Source organism: Myotis lucifugus, unplaced genomic scaffold, assembly GCF_000147115.1.
Source record: "Myotis lucifugus unplaced genomic scaffold, Myoluc2.0 scaffold_157, whole genome shotgun sequence".
Taxonomy (NCBI): domain Eukaryota; kingdom Metazoa; phylum Chordata; class Mammalia; order Chiroptera; family Vespertilionidae; genus Myotis; species Myotis lucifugus.
In genome coordinates, this window is record NW_005871205.1 from 1,606,208 (window position 1) to 1,626,950 (window position 20,743).

Here is a 20,743-nt window from a genome sequence, read left to right on the forward strand (position 1 = left end):
TTGAAAGGTGACTTTTTTCTTTTTACTGGTTTATAATAATCTTAAAAACCCCATCACACCCATAAACCACCACAGGTGAGAAGATGAGAGATGGAGAGTGAATGCTACAGTATGTGGACAGCTCAGGGAAACCGAGTGTTCCCTAGGGGCAGTGTGGGATGGAGGCAGGGATTATAGATAGGAGGCCCTGGTTTGGCCTCTTATTGCTGGCTGGGGGTTGGCTGGCAGAGGGGTGAGGAGCTCAGGGTGAACTAGGAAACATCTCACACCAAAGGCAAGGGCAGTTGGGGGCGAAGCTGGGGTCACAGTACATTTTCCATGCAGATTAGGGGTGGGAGTGAGAGCTTCAGAGATTTGCACCCCCACACAGGAAGAGATGGGTTTGAGGTTTGATATAAAGCCCCCAAGTTGGTGTCTGGTCCAATTTCCTAAAATGGCAGCTCACCTTTTGGGGAGAGGCATTAGAAAAAAAAATCACAGCAAAAATATCTGGTTTGGAGCTCAAGCAAGGGTTAAGGAGAGACAGTAGTGCTCTTTCCATTTAACTCAGAGAAGGAAGAACTGGAGGGGGCCTTGGGTGAGATGGTGGCCAACACCTTGGGAGAAGGCATTGCACCAGAAGCAACAGGTGCTCCTGGGGGCTCAGGGACAGGGAGGTACCAGTGTTCACAGACGTCAGGAAAACAATCAGGAACAATAAATTAGGACTTCATGTTGCTATCATTTGGCATAACACAATCAGGCTTTTTTTTTTTCCTATTTTTAAATATAAGGCAACTTGCCAACACATAATTTAAAAACTGGTCTTCAGTCACATTGATTCAGATCACTAGAGAATTCTGGCTAAAGAACAGTGGATAATAAACAAAACCCCAAATTTTAAATAAGACCATCAGCTCACATTCCCCAGAGAAGAGAGGAAAAAGGGCTTATTTGGTTAAGAAAAAAAAAAGGCCGAGCCCAACTATGCATCTTTAACAGGAGGGTGCAAAAAAATTCACAACAAAACGTAATCTAAATGTCAAGTTACAGAAAAGTTTAAATTTCTAGCCAACTAATTATCTCTTGGGAATTAGATGTGTTGAGCATGGAGTGGGTATGAGTGAAGAATGGGCAAGGGGCGAGAAGGGCTGTTACCAATGTATGCCCATCTTCAGCTGTTAGAACCATGCTCATTTGGTAAAGGAAGAATTCAAAGAGCTTAAGGCTTTGTGTTTTTCTTACTTTCTTCATCAAACTGAGGGGCTGCGAAAGGAGGTGTCTAGAAGGTGAATGTACCTGTGGGGCCACTCGCACACAATGCTACTCAAATCCACACTACACTCATACAGAAACATGACATTTAAAACTTACAGTGTAGAGCAATATTCTTAGCCAGTGTAGAGAACCAAAAAGCCTTTTTTTTTTGGTGTTTTTAATTCCAAACTCCAATGTGATCATCCCTTACCTACCTAATTCCTCAAGTAAGATCAGTTTTTTTGTTTTACTTGTTTTTTGGCTGGGGGTGGGGAATGAGGGCAGCAGATGAGTGAGGAGAGGCAACAGTGAGAAAAGGATCTTAGATATGCTGGATGGTCACTGCATTTCTCTAGGGCTGGAAAGGGGAATCAGGAACCAAGATACCAACATAAAGACACATTTTTTCCCCATGTCTCAAGGCTATGGCCAAGTGCCTGCAGGATGCCCTTGAGAAGTATGGAAGGGTAAGTTCAGTGGCTCTGGGATCAATGTAGACATAAAAGCCTTGAGGAATGGAGAGTGGCTGAGAAAAGATGAGGACTGGTCAGTTTTGATTTGAGGTCTTTGGGGTGAATAAGGAATTAGCTTCCAGAGCACTTGGGAAGCCTGGCTTTTTAGTCCTAGAGAAAGAGAGACAGACAAACAGGGAGAGGCCGAGCTTAGGGGGCTGGGCACCTATCGCTCCCTCACCTCGGGCCCTTAGCTCACTCAGTCCTAAGGTAAATAGGCAGAGCAGGAAAAGACAGGAGGTGGCTGGTGGGAAATGCAAGGGGGGGAGGGAGATGGACATGGCATAGGACTGACTGACAGGCAGGCAGTGAAGAAAAAAGCCTGGGATTGGGATTAGGTCCTAACAAAAATCCAAAAACTGCTAGGGCTGGTGGACGGGAGAGAATGAGGGCACAGAGGATCCCCCCCTGTCCTCAATTAGATCCCACTAAATTCCCTTCTTAGAAACCTAAGAATGATCACATTGGAGCAGTAAAAATTTGAAACTATCCAATTACTCAAAAGTAAGACTAAACCTAGGAGGGGGTGTATGATGTATAGCTTGTGGAGGGCACCGGGACTACCTATCTATATCCAGGGTGCTGAATATGAAGACTTCGACTATCTGTGGGATCAGGGGCTCGGCTGCCAGGGGCTCGATGAGCCTTGCTTAGCATGGCCAGACTCTGTTCTCGGAAGCAGGCCTGCTGGAAATCCCCACTTAGGTAATCCACTGTTTGCATCAAGCTGTTCTGGCTTGCCACTGGACCGGCCCCGGTCCCTGCTCGGTAGTGGGCCCCAGCAGCCGCCGCACAGTCGAGGGGTGCACCCGTGGGCTGCCCACCGTGGAACGGCATGGTGAGGTCCTGAGACCCCCGAGCTGTCGCTATTGGGAGTGGGCAGAATGTTGTTCCACAGGGGTTGGAAGTAGTGACCATTGGGGTAGGCCAGTGGGGCTGCTAGGCCGTTGACTGGAGGGGATGGGGTTGGCTTCTCCATGGGTGGCTTCAAATGGAAGGACTGTGCCAGGCAGAGTTCCTGCGGGTAGGCAGGGGCCTTGCCCACAAAGCCAGGCCCTGCCAACTCGCGTCCTGTCGCATGCTTGCCTGTCAGACCAGGGGCTGGCGTCCCACCAGCCTCACTGCACATCTGTTGTAGGTGGGCCAGCTGATGCTGGTTCCAGGCAACTGGCTTGAGGTCATTAGGATAGCCAGTGGGGGCTCGAGAGATGCCCGTGGGCAGGTTGACAGGGCCTGCCGCAGGCAATGCGGCTGTGGCCGCGTGGGTGTGCTCCATGGGATTGACCACACATGAAGGCATTGGTGTGGGGATGCTGTGGGTTGACACCCGGGTGCTTGCATTGATGAGCAGACTGCGACTAATGGGGCTGGGGTTGGCGATCTGGCCCTCACACACTGAGGTAGTGCTGATGCCTGCCCTCGTCTGGCAAAACTGGTTGATCTGGTGCACAATGCTGCTCAGGTCCGGGGGCTGGCTGTGCTGCAGGGTGGCCGCCATTGAGAGGGGGATAGTTGAGGTAGACACGGTCACATTCGGGGGGGCATCTGAGTCTGGCATCTTCCGGCCTCCATGCAACAAGGAACTGGGGGGATGCTGGAGACCTTGGTGAGACAGACCCTGAGGGTGGACCAAGCCCTGGGTTTGGGCCATGGGCTGAGGGTGGCCCAGGCCCTGAGGCTGCTGGAGGCTCTGAGGATGGGGCAGCGCCTGTGGTGGCGGGATACCCTGAGGGTGCTGCAGCGTCTGGGGAGGGGCGTGGGCCAGGGTCTGTGCATGCTGCAGGGCCTGCTGGCGGGCCAGAGCCTGGGCCTGGGGGTGGGCTAAAGTGCTGGGTGCCACAGTAGCATAGGGCACCACTGGGGGGTTCATGATGGCCTCAGGGAGCAACCGGGCACGGGTGCCGTCAAAGTCCTTGAGTATGCTTTTGGCTGGCACTTTGACAATGGCAAGCAGGCCTGCCTTGGTGGCAGCCTGAGTCGGGTAGGGGCTGTAGCGCTGGGCTGATGTGTCGAGGCCGTTCACAGTACGACGAACGTGTTTCCGCTGGGGAACCTTCACACTGTTGGGGAAGATTTTTATAGTCAGTGGGTTGTTTGCGACCTTCTTAGCATACGCGTCCAATTCGGCTGGGGTAGGATAGTGAGCAGTTCTCATTTTCTGTGTAGTGTCCCCTAGAGAGAGAGAAGGGGAAGGAGAGCAAAGAAGGAGAGGGAGCTCATCAGTGCCAAGCCAACCAGCCTTCTAGATTCCCCTTTTGAGGGTGTAAAAGGTGGGGGAGGTGAGGGACTAAGTTGTCTCCCTAGCCTTCAGAGTCTGACCCAGCCTCAGGCCCCATCAGTACTTTAATGGGCCAGGCCTTGTGCTATGTGACAGGCTATCTCAACGAATACTTGCTACTGCTTTAGGAAGCAGGTACTATTATGATGCTTGTTTTACAAATGACATCACTAAAGACAGAAATAGCAGAGCAACTTTCAAAAGTCCGGAATCTGGCAGAGACAGAAGCTGCCAGTTCTCACAGAGTTGTTCTTCTACATGGAACTCTCTCCAAGTTCCTACCAGCCCATGCTGGCCTGGGTATTGCTGATTCTAAGCAGAGCTGCTTGTGAGAGCCCTCAGTCCCTTTCCCTAGGACATCCTGGTAAAGAGGGCAGCCAGAGTGACTACTCTTCCATCTGCAGTGGCCAGTGAGGCATCAGCTTTCTCCTTAGCATTGGCAGCTGGGGCATCATGCCCACTGGGTGGGCATCCTGGCACAGTAGACAGGATGCTTCTTTTTTAGGAACAGAGGAATAAGCTGCCAACATCCCTCCCCATCCCATGTCACAAGTTCACTTTTGTTTACAGCTTACTCTCAGCCTGACTGGGTCAAGATCAAAAGGCTTTATTTCCTTGAGGGGGGTGACAATAATGACAGGGCAGCAGAGAGGGAATTTGAGAAGAAAGGATTCAGAGAATCTTTAAGTCCTGAGAGCCAAAAATAGTCTGTATTTGGCCCCTGTCAGCTGTCACTTTCCAAAATGAAAGAGGAAAAATGTGACTTCCTTTGGAGACTGCGGAAATGCCCACTCAATGTGCCTCATTAATGTTAACAGTCTCTTTGTTCCCATCTCCAGTTGCCTCCCATCAGGGGGCTCCAGCGGATGTTGTGTTTCCAGTCAGAAAGGAAAAGGTTCTGAGAACAAGAGCTCTTTCAGGATGCCAGGCTCCTGCAAAGGGTCTCTGCTCTGTTATCCCTCTCTCTGAGGGAGGGTCTCCCCTGAGTTTACACAGAAGGTGCTTAATAAAGGCTTGCTGAGTGACTAAGTACACAAACTGCCCAAAGCAGAAGGAAGGGGGCTTGGCTGGGAACCTAGGCTTAGCTAGCAGATTCCCTCCCTACTTCCTCCCTTGCAGAAGGCAGCCATACAGAGCAGGGACTAAGCTGACTGAATGCTGGGCTTGTGACTTCAGCTGGCCTGGCTCAAGGAGACCTTATTTGAAAATCATGTCACTGGGCATCAACTGGAAGAGAAGTAGGCTAGTGAGTGTGCTAAAGAGGGCCCAGCTGCCATCCTTTGGTGACACTGCTGGTTAGTTGGCAGCAACTGCTCAGAAACTGCTGCTCCTGGAAGCAGGAAAAGAAAGCTCAAGTCTAGGATAGGCAGAGAATTCAGGTCCACACTCAAGAAGGTAGAACTTAGCAAAAAGAGTACAGAAAGGAAAAGGCTTAATGCTTTCAAATACTGGAACAATGCCTTGAACTTAGTAGATAGGCAAACATACTTAAGGGTCTGCTTTATTATTTTTTAAAATATATTTTATTGATTTTTTACAGAGAGGAAGGGAGAGGGATAGAGAGTTAGAAACATCGATCAGCTGCCTCCTGCACACTCCCTACTGGGTATGTGCCCGCAACCAAGGTACATGCCCTTGACCGGAATCGAACCTGGGACCCTTGAGTCCGCAGGATGACGCTCTATCCACTGAGCCAAACCGGTTAGGGTGGGTCTGCTTTATTTACAGAATAAATGCTCTACCCATAAAGGAAATGTCTGTAAGATGACAGATTTCATGAACATCTTAAAATGATGAATGTGATGGTGACAACGGGTAGGAAGGAGAGGAAGGCAGAGTCTCAGAAATCTTTCCCATCCACTAGCTGCTGAGGAGGGTCAAAGCTCTGAGAGCAGAGTTTGAGTTCTGCTTTTTGTAGGCCACTGTCCCTTAACTGCCACACATCCAAAACGGAAACCATCCCCTCACGCTGTGATATTTTGAATTTAATTGCGTCTATAGACACTTACGGTGTACAAAGGGTTAATGGGCTTCAGTCTCCATAAAGTGGAGCCCTTTTCTGACCCTTCTTACATTCTCCTTGACAATAAGATATTAAAAAAAGCCTAGAATCACTGAGACATAGTTCCTAAACTCAAGGTATCAGAATTCCATTAGAAACTGACCTGGTCAGCCACTGGCCTTAGGTATCTGTTTGACTGGTCAAAATCATGTAACACTCCTAGCTCAGTGTCTTACCTAGAGCAGATATGTAGCAAATACCTGTTAAGTGCCATCAGTATAGGGACTGCCTGACTGAACAACTGAACTGGGCTGAGGACTGGGAGTTTGAAGCTACTGAGTTTTAGTTCAGACAAGAAATAACGGTCTGCCCCTGGGCTCTCCTCCATGTTAGTGGGCTTTTCTCCTTGAAGGCCAAGAGAGAGAAGACAGTTGGGCTTGCTGAATAACAGAGTTCCTTTCTAAATTTTATTTATTTATTTATTTTGAGAAAGAGAGAGAGAGAGAGAGAAAGAAAGGTGGGGTGGGAGAAGGAGGGGAGGGAGGGATAAGAAAGAAGGAAGAAGAAGATGAAGAGAGAGGGCACAAGCCATGGATTTGTTCCACTTATTCATGCATTCATTGGTTGATTCTTTTTTTTTTAATTTTTTTTTTTTTTTTTTTACATTGGTTGATTCTTGTATGTACCCTGACCAGAGATCAATAGAGTTCCTTTTTTCAAGTCAGTACCAACTCTCAGGTTGTTTTTTTTCTAACAGAGGCAGAAGGGACACATTCAGGAGTATGACGCTGACATTGATTTTTTTTTCCCCCCCACAGGCCAAGGCTAGTTAGTTCTTCTTGTCCTGCCTCCACTGATGTTGACAGCAGTAATGGGGGTAGTCAAATAAAGGGACAAGAATCAAAGGGAAGTAATGGATGAGAGGGGAGGTAGACACAGGCTACAGTATTTTTATTAAGGAAGAATCTCAAGGATGAGATTAGTATATTGGACAAGAGGCCATGTTCTGGGAATTCAGTACCAACCACTTCACATATCAGACTTAAACCCAACCCTTTAAAAAAGGTCAAATTCTTCAAAATACTTTTAAAAAATATATATTTTTATTGATTTCAGAGAGAAAGGGAGAGGGAGAGAAAGAAACATCAATGATGAGAGAGAATCATTGACTGGCTGCCTCCTGCACACCCCACACTGGGGATTGAGCCCACAACCCAGGCATGTGCCCTGACTGGGAATCGAACCATCACTTCCTGGTTCATATGTTGAAACCCAAACACTGAGCCACTCCAGCCAGCTCTCAATACTTTTTATCTCAGTCCTCACACACAGGCATCCTAGAGTCTCTCTTTCTTCTATAACATCTTAAGTGCTCAGCTAACACATAGATACCACAGCTTTGTAAGCAAATTACTTAAATATCAAATACCAACTGAGTCATTAATCAAGACATGAGGCAGTATAAAGAATAGGGAATATGTCGTTAGAAGAAAAGAGAGATCCAGATTCAAGTACTGACTTTATTATCTAACTACCCAGTCTCAGTCATTCCTCATTTATAACAAACAGGTATGATATCTACTGTCCTGCTTCACAGGATTACTAAGATCAAGAGATTCAATGAATGGAAAAATAGTCTGTGGACAGGAACAATGACTGTCGATATTTATTATTCAAGGATATCAGTTTTGGCTAAGTCTGTCCAAAGATAGGATAAAGTACCCTGACAAAGGAAGCTCCAACTGCAGGACACCCTGGATTTGAGTCTGGAGAGTTAAATGTAGCCAAAAACACTTTTGTCTATTCTTGGAACTAGGGAGAAATCTGCTTGAATACAGGATTCCCCACAGGGACCTCCCTATGTATCCTTCTATTTTGAAGGTCAGATGCATGGGTGGCATATACAGCAGAAACCTCTATCTATAGGTGGAGAGGCACAAGCAGTGTGTTTCTAACGCAAGCTTTGGAATCTGAACCAAGTGTGAGTTCTAGCCCAGTCACTGAACTGTAATGTGATGTTGGCAAGTGGCAAACACTCTGTGCCTCATCCTTAAAAGAAAGATAAGAGTGTCTCCCATACGGAATTATTGAGGAATGAATAATAACATATATAAAAATACTCAACAGGCCCTAGCCAGTTTGGCTCAGTGGATAGAGCGTCAGCTTGCGGACTGAAGGGTCTCTGGTTCGATTCTGGTCAAGGGCACATGCCTGGGTTGCGGGCTCGATCCGCAGCAGGGGGTGTGCAGGAGGCAGTTGATCAATGATTCTCTCTCATCATTGATGTTTCTATCTCTCTCTCCCTCTCCCTTCCTCTCTGAAATCAATAAAAAGTATTCAAAAAATGTATATATATTTTTAAAATGCTCAACAGTGTGGTGATTGTAGGAAGGAAGGGAGTGAGTGGAGTTGGAAGAGGGCATAGAGGAGATAAATGGTGATGGAAAAAGTAAAAAAAAATAAAAATAAAAAACTCAAGATAGTGCCTGGCACATGGTTAGCAACTCAACAGATAAACAGATGCTAGTTAATATTGCTGATATTTCTATGAGTTTATTCAATCATTTGGGCCAATTAACAATTTCCAGGCCCTCCCACTAGGGGGCAGATAGACATACTAAGAAGCAGTAAAAGAATTTTGACATTTGTTCCAGCTCCAAAACTCTGCAATAAAATAGGTCAAAGTTATTATCTAAAAGATGATTTGAAAACCAAGGTCTTTTTAAAAATATATATTTTTAATGATTTTAGAGAGGAAGAGAGAGGGAGAGACAGAAACATCAATGATGAAAGAGAATCATTGATTGGCTGCCTCCTGCACACCCCACATTGGGGATCGAGCCCACAACCCAGGCATGTGCCCTTGACCAGAATCGAACCTGGGACCCTTAGTCCACAGGCTGACGCTCTATCCACTGAGCCAAACCAAGGTCTTTTTTTTTTTTTTTTTCAAACCAAGGTCTTTTGATAATTTCAGCCATTCATCCAAAAATATTTATTGAGCCACTACTATATACCTGACCATAAACTGAGCTTGGAGTTAATAAAGAAAAAATGTTCAAAAATACATTTTTCTGGGGGATTAGGAGAAGATGGGTCAGAGGAAAACAAATTTCCAAGTACAGAATTCCAAAATGGCTAGGACTCTCAAAGCAAGTGACATCATGAAATATATCATGAAATATATAACCTAGAAAAGCTCTAGGAGGCATCCATCTAACCCTAACTCTGGTCCTCTACCAAGTACAGGACCCACATCAAACCAAGATTTCTTTAATCCAGCCTGCCCTATGGCAAATTATACATCTAGGCTGGGAAACACATCACATTCTCCCACACACCGAACAGGAAGGGGAGAAGAGAAAATGTGAAGTTAGAAGGAATCAATCCTGTGACTCTATACATGTGGTGACTCAAGCCTGGGAAAAAGTGATTCTACCCATAAAGGAAATGTCTGTAAGATGACAGATTTCATGAACATCTTAAAATGATGAATGTGATGGTGACAACTGGGGTAGGAAGGAGAGGAAGGCAGAGAGTCTCAGAAATCTTTCCCATCCACTATCTCCTGTAAAACTCCTTATAGTGCTGGGCCAAGAAGCCACATATCCCGACTCCTGACCCCTGATCCAATTCTCTTGCCTTGAGCTTACTCTTACAACATAAAGCAAAGTAAGCTATCAACATCTGTAATCTCATCCCCACCCCACCAGATACCAAGCTCTGTGTTTCTAGGAATTTAGAAGACCCTTCTAAGAATGGGTGTAGGGAAAAAACTGAATTACAAGTCACAAAACTAGTTTTAAAGTTTCTATAACTGGTAAACTTGAGTTCTAAGCAGCTCTTTAGCTGTTGGTTCCTGAAGAAGACAGCTTATGCTCTAGCTCACCTTTAACTGTAAATGTTTAACACTAACAGCTATAAGTCAAGATTTTTCTTTTTTTTATACCTTTTGGGAGAGGAGAGAAGAAAGCAAGCAGGCTTAAAAATACCAATAGTATTTCTCCTCTGCAAAGGTGTGGATTTAGTTAAGGATGACAACAAGAGAGTCAAAGGAATTCAAATACACTGTCCCCAAAATGGACTGGTGAGTCTGAAACCAGGAAAGAAGGACATCTCAATTCTCAAATATAGACGAGGGACAGTGGTTGGCAGAGGCTACTTAGGAGCTGCTTTGGGGAAAAAGTAAAGTGGAGATCTCAATGTCAGCACCCAAGACAAAGCTGCCAATTTGCCTGTCCTCCCAAATGCCTCATCCCTTGACATCACATCTCTAGGTGAAGCTGTCAAAGTAAGTCAAGGAATGTAGAAGACAGTGAACTGCTCTTTATCATCTTACTGTATACTTCCAAGTATACTCCCTTTCCAGTTGTGTCCTCTGGAAGCCCATAACCAGTCACAATACAGTTAGCATGGAGATTGGGGTGGCCAGGGAGCAAATACAACTTCATCACCTGTCATCACTTATGAAAAGAAAGGCTGGGGGAAAGGTGCCACAGCAGAGCTTGCCTATTGCAGAAGGAAGACGGTCACCTTCAGTTTTGTTGTTATACAAGCTGGATTCATTGGCCAAATCCTAGAACTAGCCAGGCTCTGAGTCTTACTCTCCCTCAAAGAAAGGAAGTCAGAAGCTAGATTATTTTAACTTCTGAAGATGATCTCACAGAACAGGGTCAGTAAACTGCAGTCTGTGGGCCAAAATCCAGCTGCTGTTTTTAATTAAAAGTTTTACTGGAACACAGTCACATGCACTGTTTACATATCGTCTACAGCTGCCTTTGCCCTACAATAGCAGAGCTGAGTAGATGCCACAGAGACCATGGCCCACAAAGCCTAAAACATTTGCTATCTGGCCCTGTACAGAACCCTATCATCAAGGATCAGATAAGATGCTGAAGCACCTTTTCTATTAAAGGGGAAGCGTACGTGTTTCATTGATTTCCCCTTTTTGCTCTAAAAGAAAAGTCTATTCCAAATTTAGGGCCATTTTGACACCTGAAGATACTGTACATGGTAATGAGCCAGGAATAGAATCATTTCCTTGCACATTCATGCAGTTCAAAGACAGAAGGTAGTAATCTGGGAAAGCATGAAGTACAAAGCCCCAATTCCAGCTAGTTTAAGACAAAAATTTAACAGACAATTCTCAAAAGGTCAATCATGTGGGAAGTATATTAGCAGGAATATACCAGAAAGACTGAGAAAGCTAGCTCCTTATCCCTCTGAAGACAGAAGCTTCTTTACTTGCTGTGAACTGAGGTCACTGGCTCAGAAGGCAGACAGCAAAGCCAAAGGGAATTGTCTGTTTCCATGGTAGAAAGTACTCAGAGAGTTCAAAACAACAGAACAGTGTAAATAGTTTGTTTCAGAGATATAATAAGTAATCTGAACTGTGCGTTTTCATTTAATTCCTCATGGGGATTCAGTTTGAGATACTTTTTTAAAGGGTGATTATATATCTCCTGTAAAACTCCTTATAGTGCTCAAAAGAGATATCAGCAACAATTAAAATTAAGATGCTATACACTGGGAAATTCTAGTATTTTAGAGGATCTCTCTGATCAAAGATATCTCACACTGCTGACAAGTTTTTGCAATTGCTTTCTTTTGTCTGTACTGAAGAATATCTTGAAGATATCAAAGTCCACAGTCAATGTACCCCTCTGAAACAGCTCAAATGTAGGGTCAAAATAAAGGACCACATCCTTCCCTGGGATCCAGATTACTTACATTTCTGAAGTCCAGTGTTCATCTGCGTGTGAGAAAGAAGCTGAAAGGACAGGTCACCTGGCCCTGGTAGACAGGCTAGCATGGCAGACTGGCATCAACACAACATGGGGCAGTCACTCACACTGTAATGAACAAAAAAACAAGGTCATGGAACACAAGGCAACTCACTCAAGGAAGATACCAGGGACATCTGATATGAGCAGCACAGGCCCAAGTTTAGATAGATAAGCAATTTAATTAGTAGCATGTTGGCTGAAAATATATCTATGTTTTTATCTGTAGCAACAATTTGCTCCAAACTATTACTTAGCATAAAATATTTCAGTCAGCACAGATGAGTGGGTGGGGAAAAGAAAATCTACCTATCCACATAATTAAATGAAAAATACAGGCACATCTGTAAGGTCTTTTATGCTCATAAGCTCTAGATGCCCTCATTTAGCATTTCATTTCCTGTAGGTTGCCTCTCTCTATCATGGGCTTTTGGAAAGGCCCATGGGGCTGCCAAATGAATGGCGCGCTGGCTCTCATCCGTGCCCCAGCTAAGAAGGGAGCAGCAAGGCTAGGGCACATTCTAACTGAGGTGAAGGGGAAAATGATTTCTCCCTGAAAACAGAACAGTGTTCCTGAAGACAGCTGGTCCTCATAGGGCCTGACTTAGTCTATTTACAGGGTTGGTTTGGAGCCAGGGCAGTCAGTCATTTCCAGAGGCAGTACAGTACATGAGTTGCAAAAGCACCCAATTTTCACCTGTGACACTCCAGTAACCTGAACTCACTTTCAAAAGGAAGAAAAAGCAAAACATCTTAGGAGACACAATTAACTACTGTTAAAGCAAATTCTGTTTGTCAGTTTCTGGGGATTCACCTTTCCTATTGCCTGTGACACAATGAGACCTCCTGGACCCCACCCCAAACTGTACTGCACCCCAAGGAAATTAAGGAAGTAGTAGGAGGCCAGAGCCCTCTTTGAACAGGCAATCCTGACATTATGTCAAGATGGCAGCGTTGTTTCATCAGTGCTGCCTACCAATAAGATATACACAGCTCAAGCAAGCAGACATTGAGGTGGACTTTTGTAGGGAAGGAAACCTTGTCCACAATGCTAAGAAAGTTACCTTGTGTACATCAAGGACCAAGCTTTTCCCAAAGAAGTATAATGTACTAAAACACATGACATTTTTTTCTCATACTGCAAAACCCAGAAGTCAAGGTGGCATATTAAGACTTTACATCATACGAGTGGAGGAAAAGCTCAAATGTTAAACAAAGATCACAAAACCTCTTTCTTTTTCTTAGAGGGCCCTCTCAGGTATGTGAAATTACCCTGTCATGATGAGTATCAGAGAGCTCCAGCTTGCAAGTCCAGGTAGCTGAAAAGATACTTTGTAAAAGAGGCTGTTCAAACTGTGGCTAAGATAGCAACTGCAGAAAGAACTGAAGATTGAATGCCTCAATGAGAACAGAGCAGCCCAAGAGTTCTGGCACAGATTCAGTCTTTTTAGGCCTCTGGTAGGTAGGATAACAGAATGAACAGTGTGCCAAGAATAAAGTCTCCTGTTGGGATCAAATGACTGAGGTACTGCTCAGAATCCCATTCCTTGTGAATGCTGATCTCTACCTAATAACCAGTCCCCTATGGTCCTAATATAGCTGAGCGCAAACTCCAAGGAAAGGAAGGGAATTAACAAATACTGGAGACTAATATTGTGAAATGGGCTGTATGAGGGACTCAAGTGATGTTTTCTTAATTAGGTCTCCCAACCTTTCTTGGAGATAGGTAATAATTTCATTTGTCATCTCGTCATCTGTAGCCCGGACTACAATAGCCTTCTACGTGGTCTCTCTGTCCACCCACCCCCACTTGCTCCTGTAACCCAATCTATTCTCCACACAGCAGCCAGAGTAATTAATTTTTTTAATTGGAAATCTTATCAGCTCAAAAATCTCCAATAACGTCCCATCTCACTTAGAATAAAATACAAAATCCTAACATGGCCCATAAGGCCTTCCATACTCTGTTACTCCTATCTCTCTGACCTCGTCTTCTTATTTTTGTTTTGGTTAATCCTCGTCAGAGGATATTTTTCCATTGATTTTTAGGGAGAGTGGAAGAGAGAAGGAAAGACAGAGAGAAACATCGATGTGAAACTCATCAATTGGTTGCACGAGCCTTGACTGGGGAGGGCCTGCAACCAAGGTATGTGCCCTTGACCAGAATCGAACCCAGGACCCTTTGGTCCGCAGACCGACACTCTATCCATTGAGCCAAACTGGCTAGGGCTCTGACCTCATCTTCTAACCCCCATGCCCCTTTTGCTGACTCTACTTCTAGCCACAGTGTTCTCCTTGCAGGTCCTCGAAGGAGCTGAGCACACTCCCACCTCCAGGCCTTGTACTTCATCTGGATAACTGAGACGCTGTAATGATCAAAGTACAAAGAACACATTCACTCAGCAGTCTTGCAGATAACACTCTCTCCCTGTATTTTTTAGAAGGAACCAATCCATAAATGACCACCGTAATCTCTTATATATGTATTAAATTTTGATGTGTGCAAACATCGATGAGATAGAATCATCTATCAGCTGCCTCTTAAATAGGAGACTGACTACTGTATCTAGTTTACAATAATATTTGAATTAACTTTCATTTCTTGAACATAAAACCAACAGAGCCAAGGAAGTAACACTAGGTGGCAAGGGCAAATCATTGTTTTATAAAGAGTTTTCAAAAGGGGAAAATCCACAGATAAACATACTTTGTTTTATTGCACTTTGCTCTGTTTTGGTTCACAGATATTGCCCCACACCCTCCAACAAATCAAAGGTTTGGCTCTGGCTGGTGTGGCTCAGTTTGTTGGGCGCCTTCCTGTGCACCCAGAGTTTGAGGTCCCATTCCTGGGTAGGGTACATGCCCTGGGTTGCAGGCTCAATCCCCAGTAGGGGGCATGCAGGAGGCAGCCAATCAATATTTCTTACTCACATCGATGTTTCTCTCCTCCTCCCTTCCTCTCTAAAATGAACTAAAAAAAAAATTGAAGATTTGTGCCATTTTTCCAACAGGCTCAGATAATGGTTGGCATTTTTAAAAAAAATATATTTTATTGATTTTTTACAGAGAGGAAGGGAGAGGGACAGAGGGCTGGAAACATCCATGAGAGAGAAACATCGATCAGCTGCCCCCTGCACACCCCCCACTAGGGATGTGCCTGCAACCAAGGCACATGCCCTTGACCGGAATTGAACCTGGGACTCTTCAGTCCACAGGCCGACGCTCCAGCCACTGAGCCAAACTGGTCAGGGCTGGTTGGCATTTTTTAGCAATAAAGTATTTTTAAATTAAAATATGTACATTTTTTAGACATAATGCTATTATTGTGTACTTAACAGTCTACAATATAATGTAAGCATAAGTTTTATATGCATTAGGAAACAAAAAAAAAAAATACATGCAATTTACTTTTCTGTGATACTTGCTTTATTGCTGTGGTCTGGAACCAAACCTGAGACGTATGCCTGTAAGGATAAATGTCAACTGCAGCTCAAATCACCTTTAGATATCTGGATTAACAAGAGGACTATATCAAAGTTGTTAAGACAAGACTTTGGCTTTGAATCCCAGCTCTGCTACTTACTAGCTGTGTGACCTTGGGGAAGACACTTGATTTCATCTACAAAATGTACCTACTTCCTGGAATTGTGAGGATTCAATAGGTTTATGTTAATATAATCAAGTGCTTAGGATACTGGCACTAGACATGTAGTGAACACTATTTAAATGTTGACTATCACTTTCCTAATCTATCAAAATCCAAGATGCCTCCCCCACCTCCCCACCCCCAGCCCCTATTTTACCCTTCCACCCGGTTCCCACCCTACCCCAGGCCTTCACCACCCTATTGTCTAGGTCCATAGGTAATGCATATACGTATATAAGATCTTTGGTTAATCTCTTCCTGCTCCCCGGCCCCACCCTCTGAGATTCCATGCCTCTGATTCTATTTTATTCATCAGTTAATTTTATTCATTAGATTCCTTGTTAGTTTATTTTGATTTTTAGATTGAATTGCTGATATGTATTTACTGCTATTTTATTTCTCATATTTTTTATTTCTTCTTTTACTTCTCCCTCTTCTTAAAGAATACCCTTCAACATTTCATGTAATACTGGTTTGGTGGTGATGAACTCCTTTAGCTTTTTCTTTTCTTTGTCTTCAAGTCAAAATGAGAACTTTGTTGGGTAATGTTGTTTATAGGTCCTTATTATTCATCACTTTGAATATTTCTTGCCACTCCCTTCTGGCCTGCAAAGTTTCTGTTGAGAAATCAGCTAACAGTCATATGGGCATGCCCTTGTAAGTAACTAACTACTTTCCTCTTGCTGCTTTTAAGATTCTCTCTTTTGTCTTTAGCCCTTGGCATTTTAATTATGATGTGTCTTGGTGTGGGCCTCTTTGAGTTCCTTCTGTTTGGGACTCTGCACTTCCTGGACTTGTAAATCTATTTCTTTTACCAGGTAGGGGAAGTTTTCTGTCATTATTTCTTCAAATAGGTTTTTAATTTCTTGCTCCCTCTCTTCTCCTTTTGGCATCCCCATGATGTGAATTTTGGTACACTTGAAGTTGTCCCAGAGGCTCCTTGCACTATCTTAATATTTTTGGATTCTTTTTTCTTTTTGCTCTTTTTTTTTTTTCTTTTAAATCTTTTTGCTCTTTTGGTGGGTATTTTTTGCTTCCTTATATTCCAAATCGCTGATTTCATTTTTGGAATCCTCTATTCTACTGTTGAATCCCTGTAAATTATTCTTTATTTCAGTTAGTATATGGTTAATTTCTGACTGGTCCTTTCTCATGCATTTGAAATTCTAAGACCCAGTGCCTATACTTCAAATTTTCTTCCAACCTCCACTTTGCTCTGGCAATGCTTCTATTGAGTGGCATTAGTGCAATCCTCTTACTTTAAAGATGGTGAATTTCACCTTTAGAAAGATTCCAAAAGAAATGTCTATCCTGAAGAAGGTGCTATTAATGACTATCCTTTCTTCAGGTCTAATATTCACTAATGTCTTAATTACATTCATGTTCATGATTTAAGTTTTTCAAGTCCCTTCCTTCTAAACACACATCCTGGCCCAGCTGGTATGGCTCAGTGGTTGAGTGTTGACCTATGAACCAGGAGGTCATGGTTTGATTCCCAGTCAGGGAACATGCCCGGGTTGTGGGCTCGATCCCCAGTGCTGATCAATGATTCTCTCTCATCACTGAAGTTTCTACCTCTCTCTCCCTCTCCATTTCTCTCTGAAATCAATAAAAATATATTTAAAAAATAAACACATTCTGAACCTAACCAAGTGCCACGCAAATTCCCCTATGCTATAAAGGAAAGCCTTGTTATATCTTCTGGAGCGTAATGGAGTTTGACAGTCTTTTTCTCTCACTATTCAAAAAGTTTCAAATAACATCATAAGCTTTATCTCCAGACTTCCTGAAAAGTACCAACTATAACTAGCTTCTCCATTTTCACACCAACAGCAGCTGGCGGGCAGGGTCTTGGTTACTCAACAGCAGAAAGGTTTTCAGTAACAATCAATGAAGAGCTTTGAAGTATAAGGATGATATTTATTACTTACCCTTTCCTCTTCTTTCCTATTTAGTGAGACCACAGAAGTTTTAGAGGAGGACCAAGTATATTATGGCCCTTCTCCAAGCAGCCATGAATTTTCTTCCCTTACTTTAAATAAATACTAACTAAAAAAAGGCTCTTAAAATGCATTGCCATACATGAAGCTATCGCAGGAGATTGATCAGTCCTTGGGAAGAGAGCCTAGCAACAAAGGACACTAAGGTGAGCATCTGAAATGAAAGCAGCACCAAGTCACATGGAGATCTAAGAACAGTCCCAGTTGAAATCAACTTTAACCTATTGCAAGTTAAGGAGAAGATTCTGCTTACAAGCTCATTTACATTTCAGGGTATCCATCAAACAACAATATTAAGGGAATGTTAGAAGGGAAATGGCAAAGGGACTCAGTCATCTTCAGAGGAAGATAAACTATTTCCCTTCCCTCCTTCCCCTCTTTCTCCACCTGGCAGGGATTGTTTCCAAAGATCTTATATAATAAAAGAGAAACATGTAAATTGACCATCCCTCCGCTATGCTCACCGGCCAATCAGGAGTATGCAAATTAACCTGACAAAGATGGCGGGTTAATTTGCACACACAGGTGCCAAGCGGCCTGGGTCCCGGGAACATCCTTGGGACCCAGGCCGCTCCTAGCCTGTAGGCCTGCGCGTAGGCCCTGAGCAGCCAGGGTCCCAGAACGCCCCCGGCCACTCCGGGCCTACGGGTATAGGCACCAAGCAGATGTTCCCGCCTCGTGGCTGCTTGCGTGTGCGCCAGCGCCAAGCGGCGGCCTGGGTCCATGTCCCCCAGTCCGGCGCCCACAACACAGGGCTGCCGGTCTGGGAGGTGTGCCCCCGGAGGTGGAGACCGCCAGGTGGCCCGGGTCCACCTGCCCCCCACAACGCGGGGCTGGCTGCCAGCCTCGGGGGGCATGTGGAGACCCGGCGGCTGTCACGCACGTGCGGCCCGGGGTCTCCGCACGCCCACAACGCATGGGGCTAGCTGCAAGCCTTGGGGGCGTGCCCCCCCCCCCCCCCCCGCAGCGGGGACACGCCCCTAGCCCAGTGGACACAACGCAGGGGATCCTCTGCGCATGAGCTGCAGAGGAAACACCTTTTCTTTTTTTAAAAAATATTTTTTATTGATTTTTTTACAGAGAAGAGGGGAGAGGAATAGACAGTTGGAAACATCAATGAGAGAGAAACATCGATCAGCTGCCTCCTGCACACTCCCCACTGGGGATGTGTCCCCAACCAAGGTACATGCCCTTAACAGGAATCAAACCTGGGACCCTTCAGCTGCCACTTGCAGTGTTCTTGGTAACTTGGGTTATAAGAATCCAAGAAGGTGATCTAGGGTTTTCCACCACACTCCTGGAGGAAAAAACGAAGGTCCGCTGCTAGAGGGGCTAAGAAATGTCATATCCTGCCCTAGCCAGTTTGGCTCAGTGGATAGAGCCTTGGCCTGCCAACCGCAGGGTCCAAGTTCGATTATGATCAAGGGCATGTACCTAGGTTGCAGGCTCCTCCCTGGTCAGGGCTCAAGCAGGAGGCAACCAATCAAAGTGTCCCTCTCACAATGATGTTTCTCTCTGTCTCCCTCTCTCTTCCACACTTTCTAAAAATCAATGGAAACATATCCTCAGGTGAGGATAAAAAAAGAAAAAAAAGAAAGAAATGTCATATCCTATGAAAGACACACCTTGAAAATTCCTAAAGAAAGTTGTCATTTTTTCATGGTGAAGGGACTGGAGTCCTTGTTGATGAAAACACCTTGGTGGCTGCAGTGGCTGGCAGTGGCTGCAGCAGCGGGGTGATGGGGCTGGCGCCTTCCCCTGATCAGCCCGGGGAGCGGGCCTAAGCCATCAGTAGGACATCGCCTGAGGGCTCCCAGTCTGTGAGAGGGGGCAGGCTGGGCTGAGGGGAATCACTCCCTCCCCCAGTGCACGAATTTCGTGCACAGGTCCCCTAGTATTATATAACTACGAGAGGCACGATGCACAAAATTCATACAAGGGGCTCGGCCCTCACAGCCCTGGCTGCCTCGCAGCGCCCCCTCCCCCAAGCCCACTGGTCATTCCAGAAGGTAGTTGCCCAGCCCAGTCTAATTAGCATATTAACTTTTTATTATATAGGATTAAAATAACATCATAAAGTTCCTATAGAGCTAAAGAAATGTGTTTTCAGTGTCCTAATGATTTTAATTTTCCATCACCATTTATCCCCTCTGTGCCCTCTTTTATATTCCACATATGAATGAAATTATATGATTCTTGTCCTTTCCATCTGAGTTATTTCGCTTTGCATGATATTCTCAGGATCCATCCATATAATCACAAATGGCAGTATTTCATCCTTTTTATGGCAGTGTAATATTTGCTATTGAAACAGATCAACAATGCCATTTGCCTGTCTAAAAATTAGATGCCCTGGAATCTCTTAGAAGAAAGTAAATTATTAATTGTAGTTCCTGGCCTTGCATAATGTCGTCTTACTACCACATGCTGGTGGCACAGGGCACATCTAGTACCACCCACCCCAACCTCCCACCCAAAAATCACCTCACCACTGTCCATATCCACGAATTCTTAGTGTCCTACTGATTTTAAAAGTATTCCAAAATGCCGAAACCGGTTTGGCTCAGTGGATAGAGCGTCGGCCTGCGGACTGAAGGGTCCCGGGTTCGATTCCGGTCAGGGGCATGTACCTGGGTTGCGGGCACATCCCCGGTGGGTGGTGTGCAGGAGGCAGCTGATCGATGTTTCTCTCTCATCGATGTTTCTAACTCTCTATCTCTCTCCTTTCCTCTCTGTAAAAAATCAATAAAATATATTAAAAAAAAAAAAAAAAAAAAAAAAAAAAAAAAAAATAAAAGTATTCCAAAATAAAGTTTTCTTTTGCACTTTGAAAAGAATTTCAAATGCAAGCAGAAGACTAAACTGCACTTTGCCAATTATCATAATCTTACAATAAGCACATGTTGCTATGAATGACATTTAGTTCCATCTCGTTCTATTCTCCTATGATAAACAGCAATGAACTCAAGGGTATGATCTCAGAATATAAAAAGCCAGTAAGGGTGTTCCTAATAGATTATTTTAAAATATGATCCGCCCTAGCTGGTTTGGCTCAGTGGATAGAGCGTCAGCCTGGGGACTGAAGGGTCCTGGGTTCAATTACAGCCAAGGGCACATGCCCGGGTTATGGGCTCGATCTCCAGTAGGGGGTTGTGCAGGAGGTAGCCAATCAATGAATTCTCTCTCATCATTGGAGGTTTCTTTTTTTTTTTTTTTAATATATATTTTATTAATTTTTTACAGAGGAGGAAGGGGAGAGAGATAGAGAGTTAGAAAACTCCGATGA

At 44.5% G+C, this 20,743-nt stretch overlaps 1 protein-coding gene across 1 annotated transcript in view; it reads right to left on the reverse strand.

Moving 5' to 3' along the window:
- FAM222B (family with sequence similarity 222 member B) overlaps nt 1-20,743 on the reverse strand; it is a 61,724-nt gene continuing 40,981 nt past the window's right edge. The window contains 3 exon segments of the mRNA XM_023759483.1: nt 1-2,603; nt 2,605-3,920; nt 11,759-11,880. Coding sequence (XP_023615251.1) covers nt 2,313-2,603; nt 2,605-3,920; nt 11,759-11,840 — 1,689 coding nt within the window. The 5' untranslated portion in view covers nt 11,841-11,880 and the 3' untranslated portion in view covers nt 1-2,312.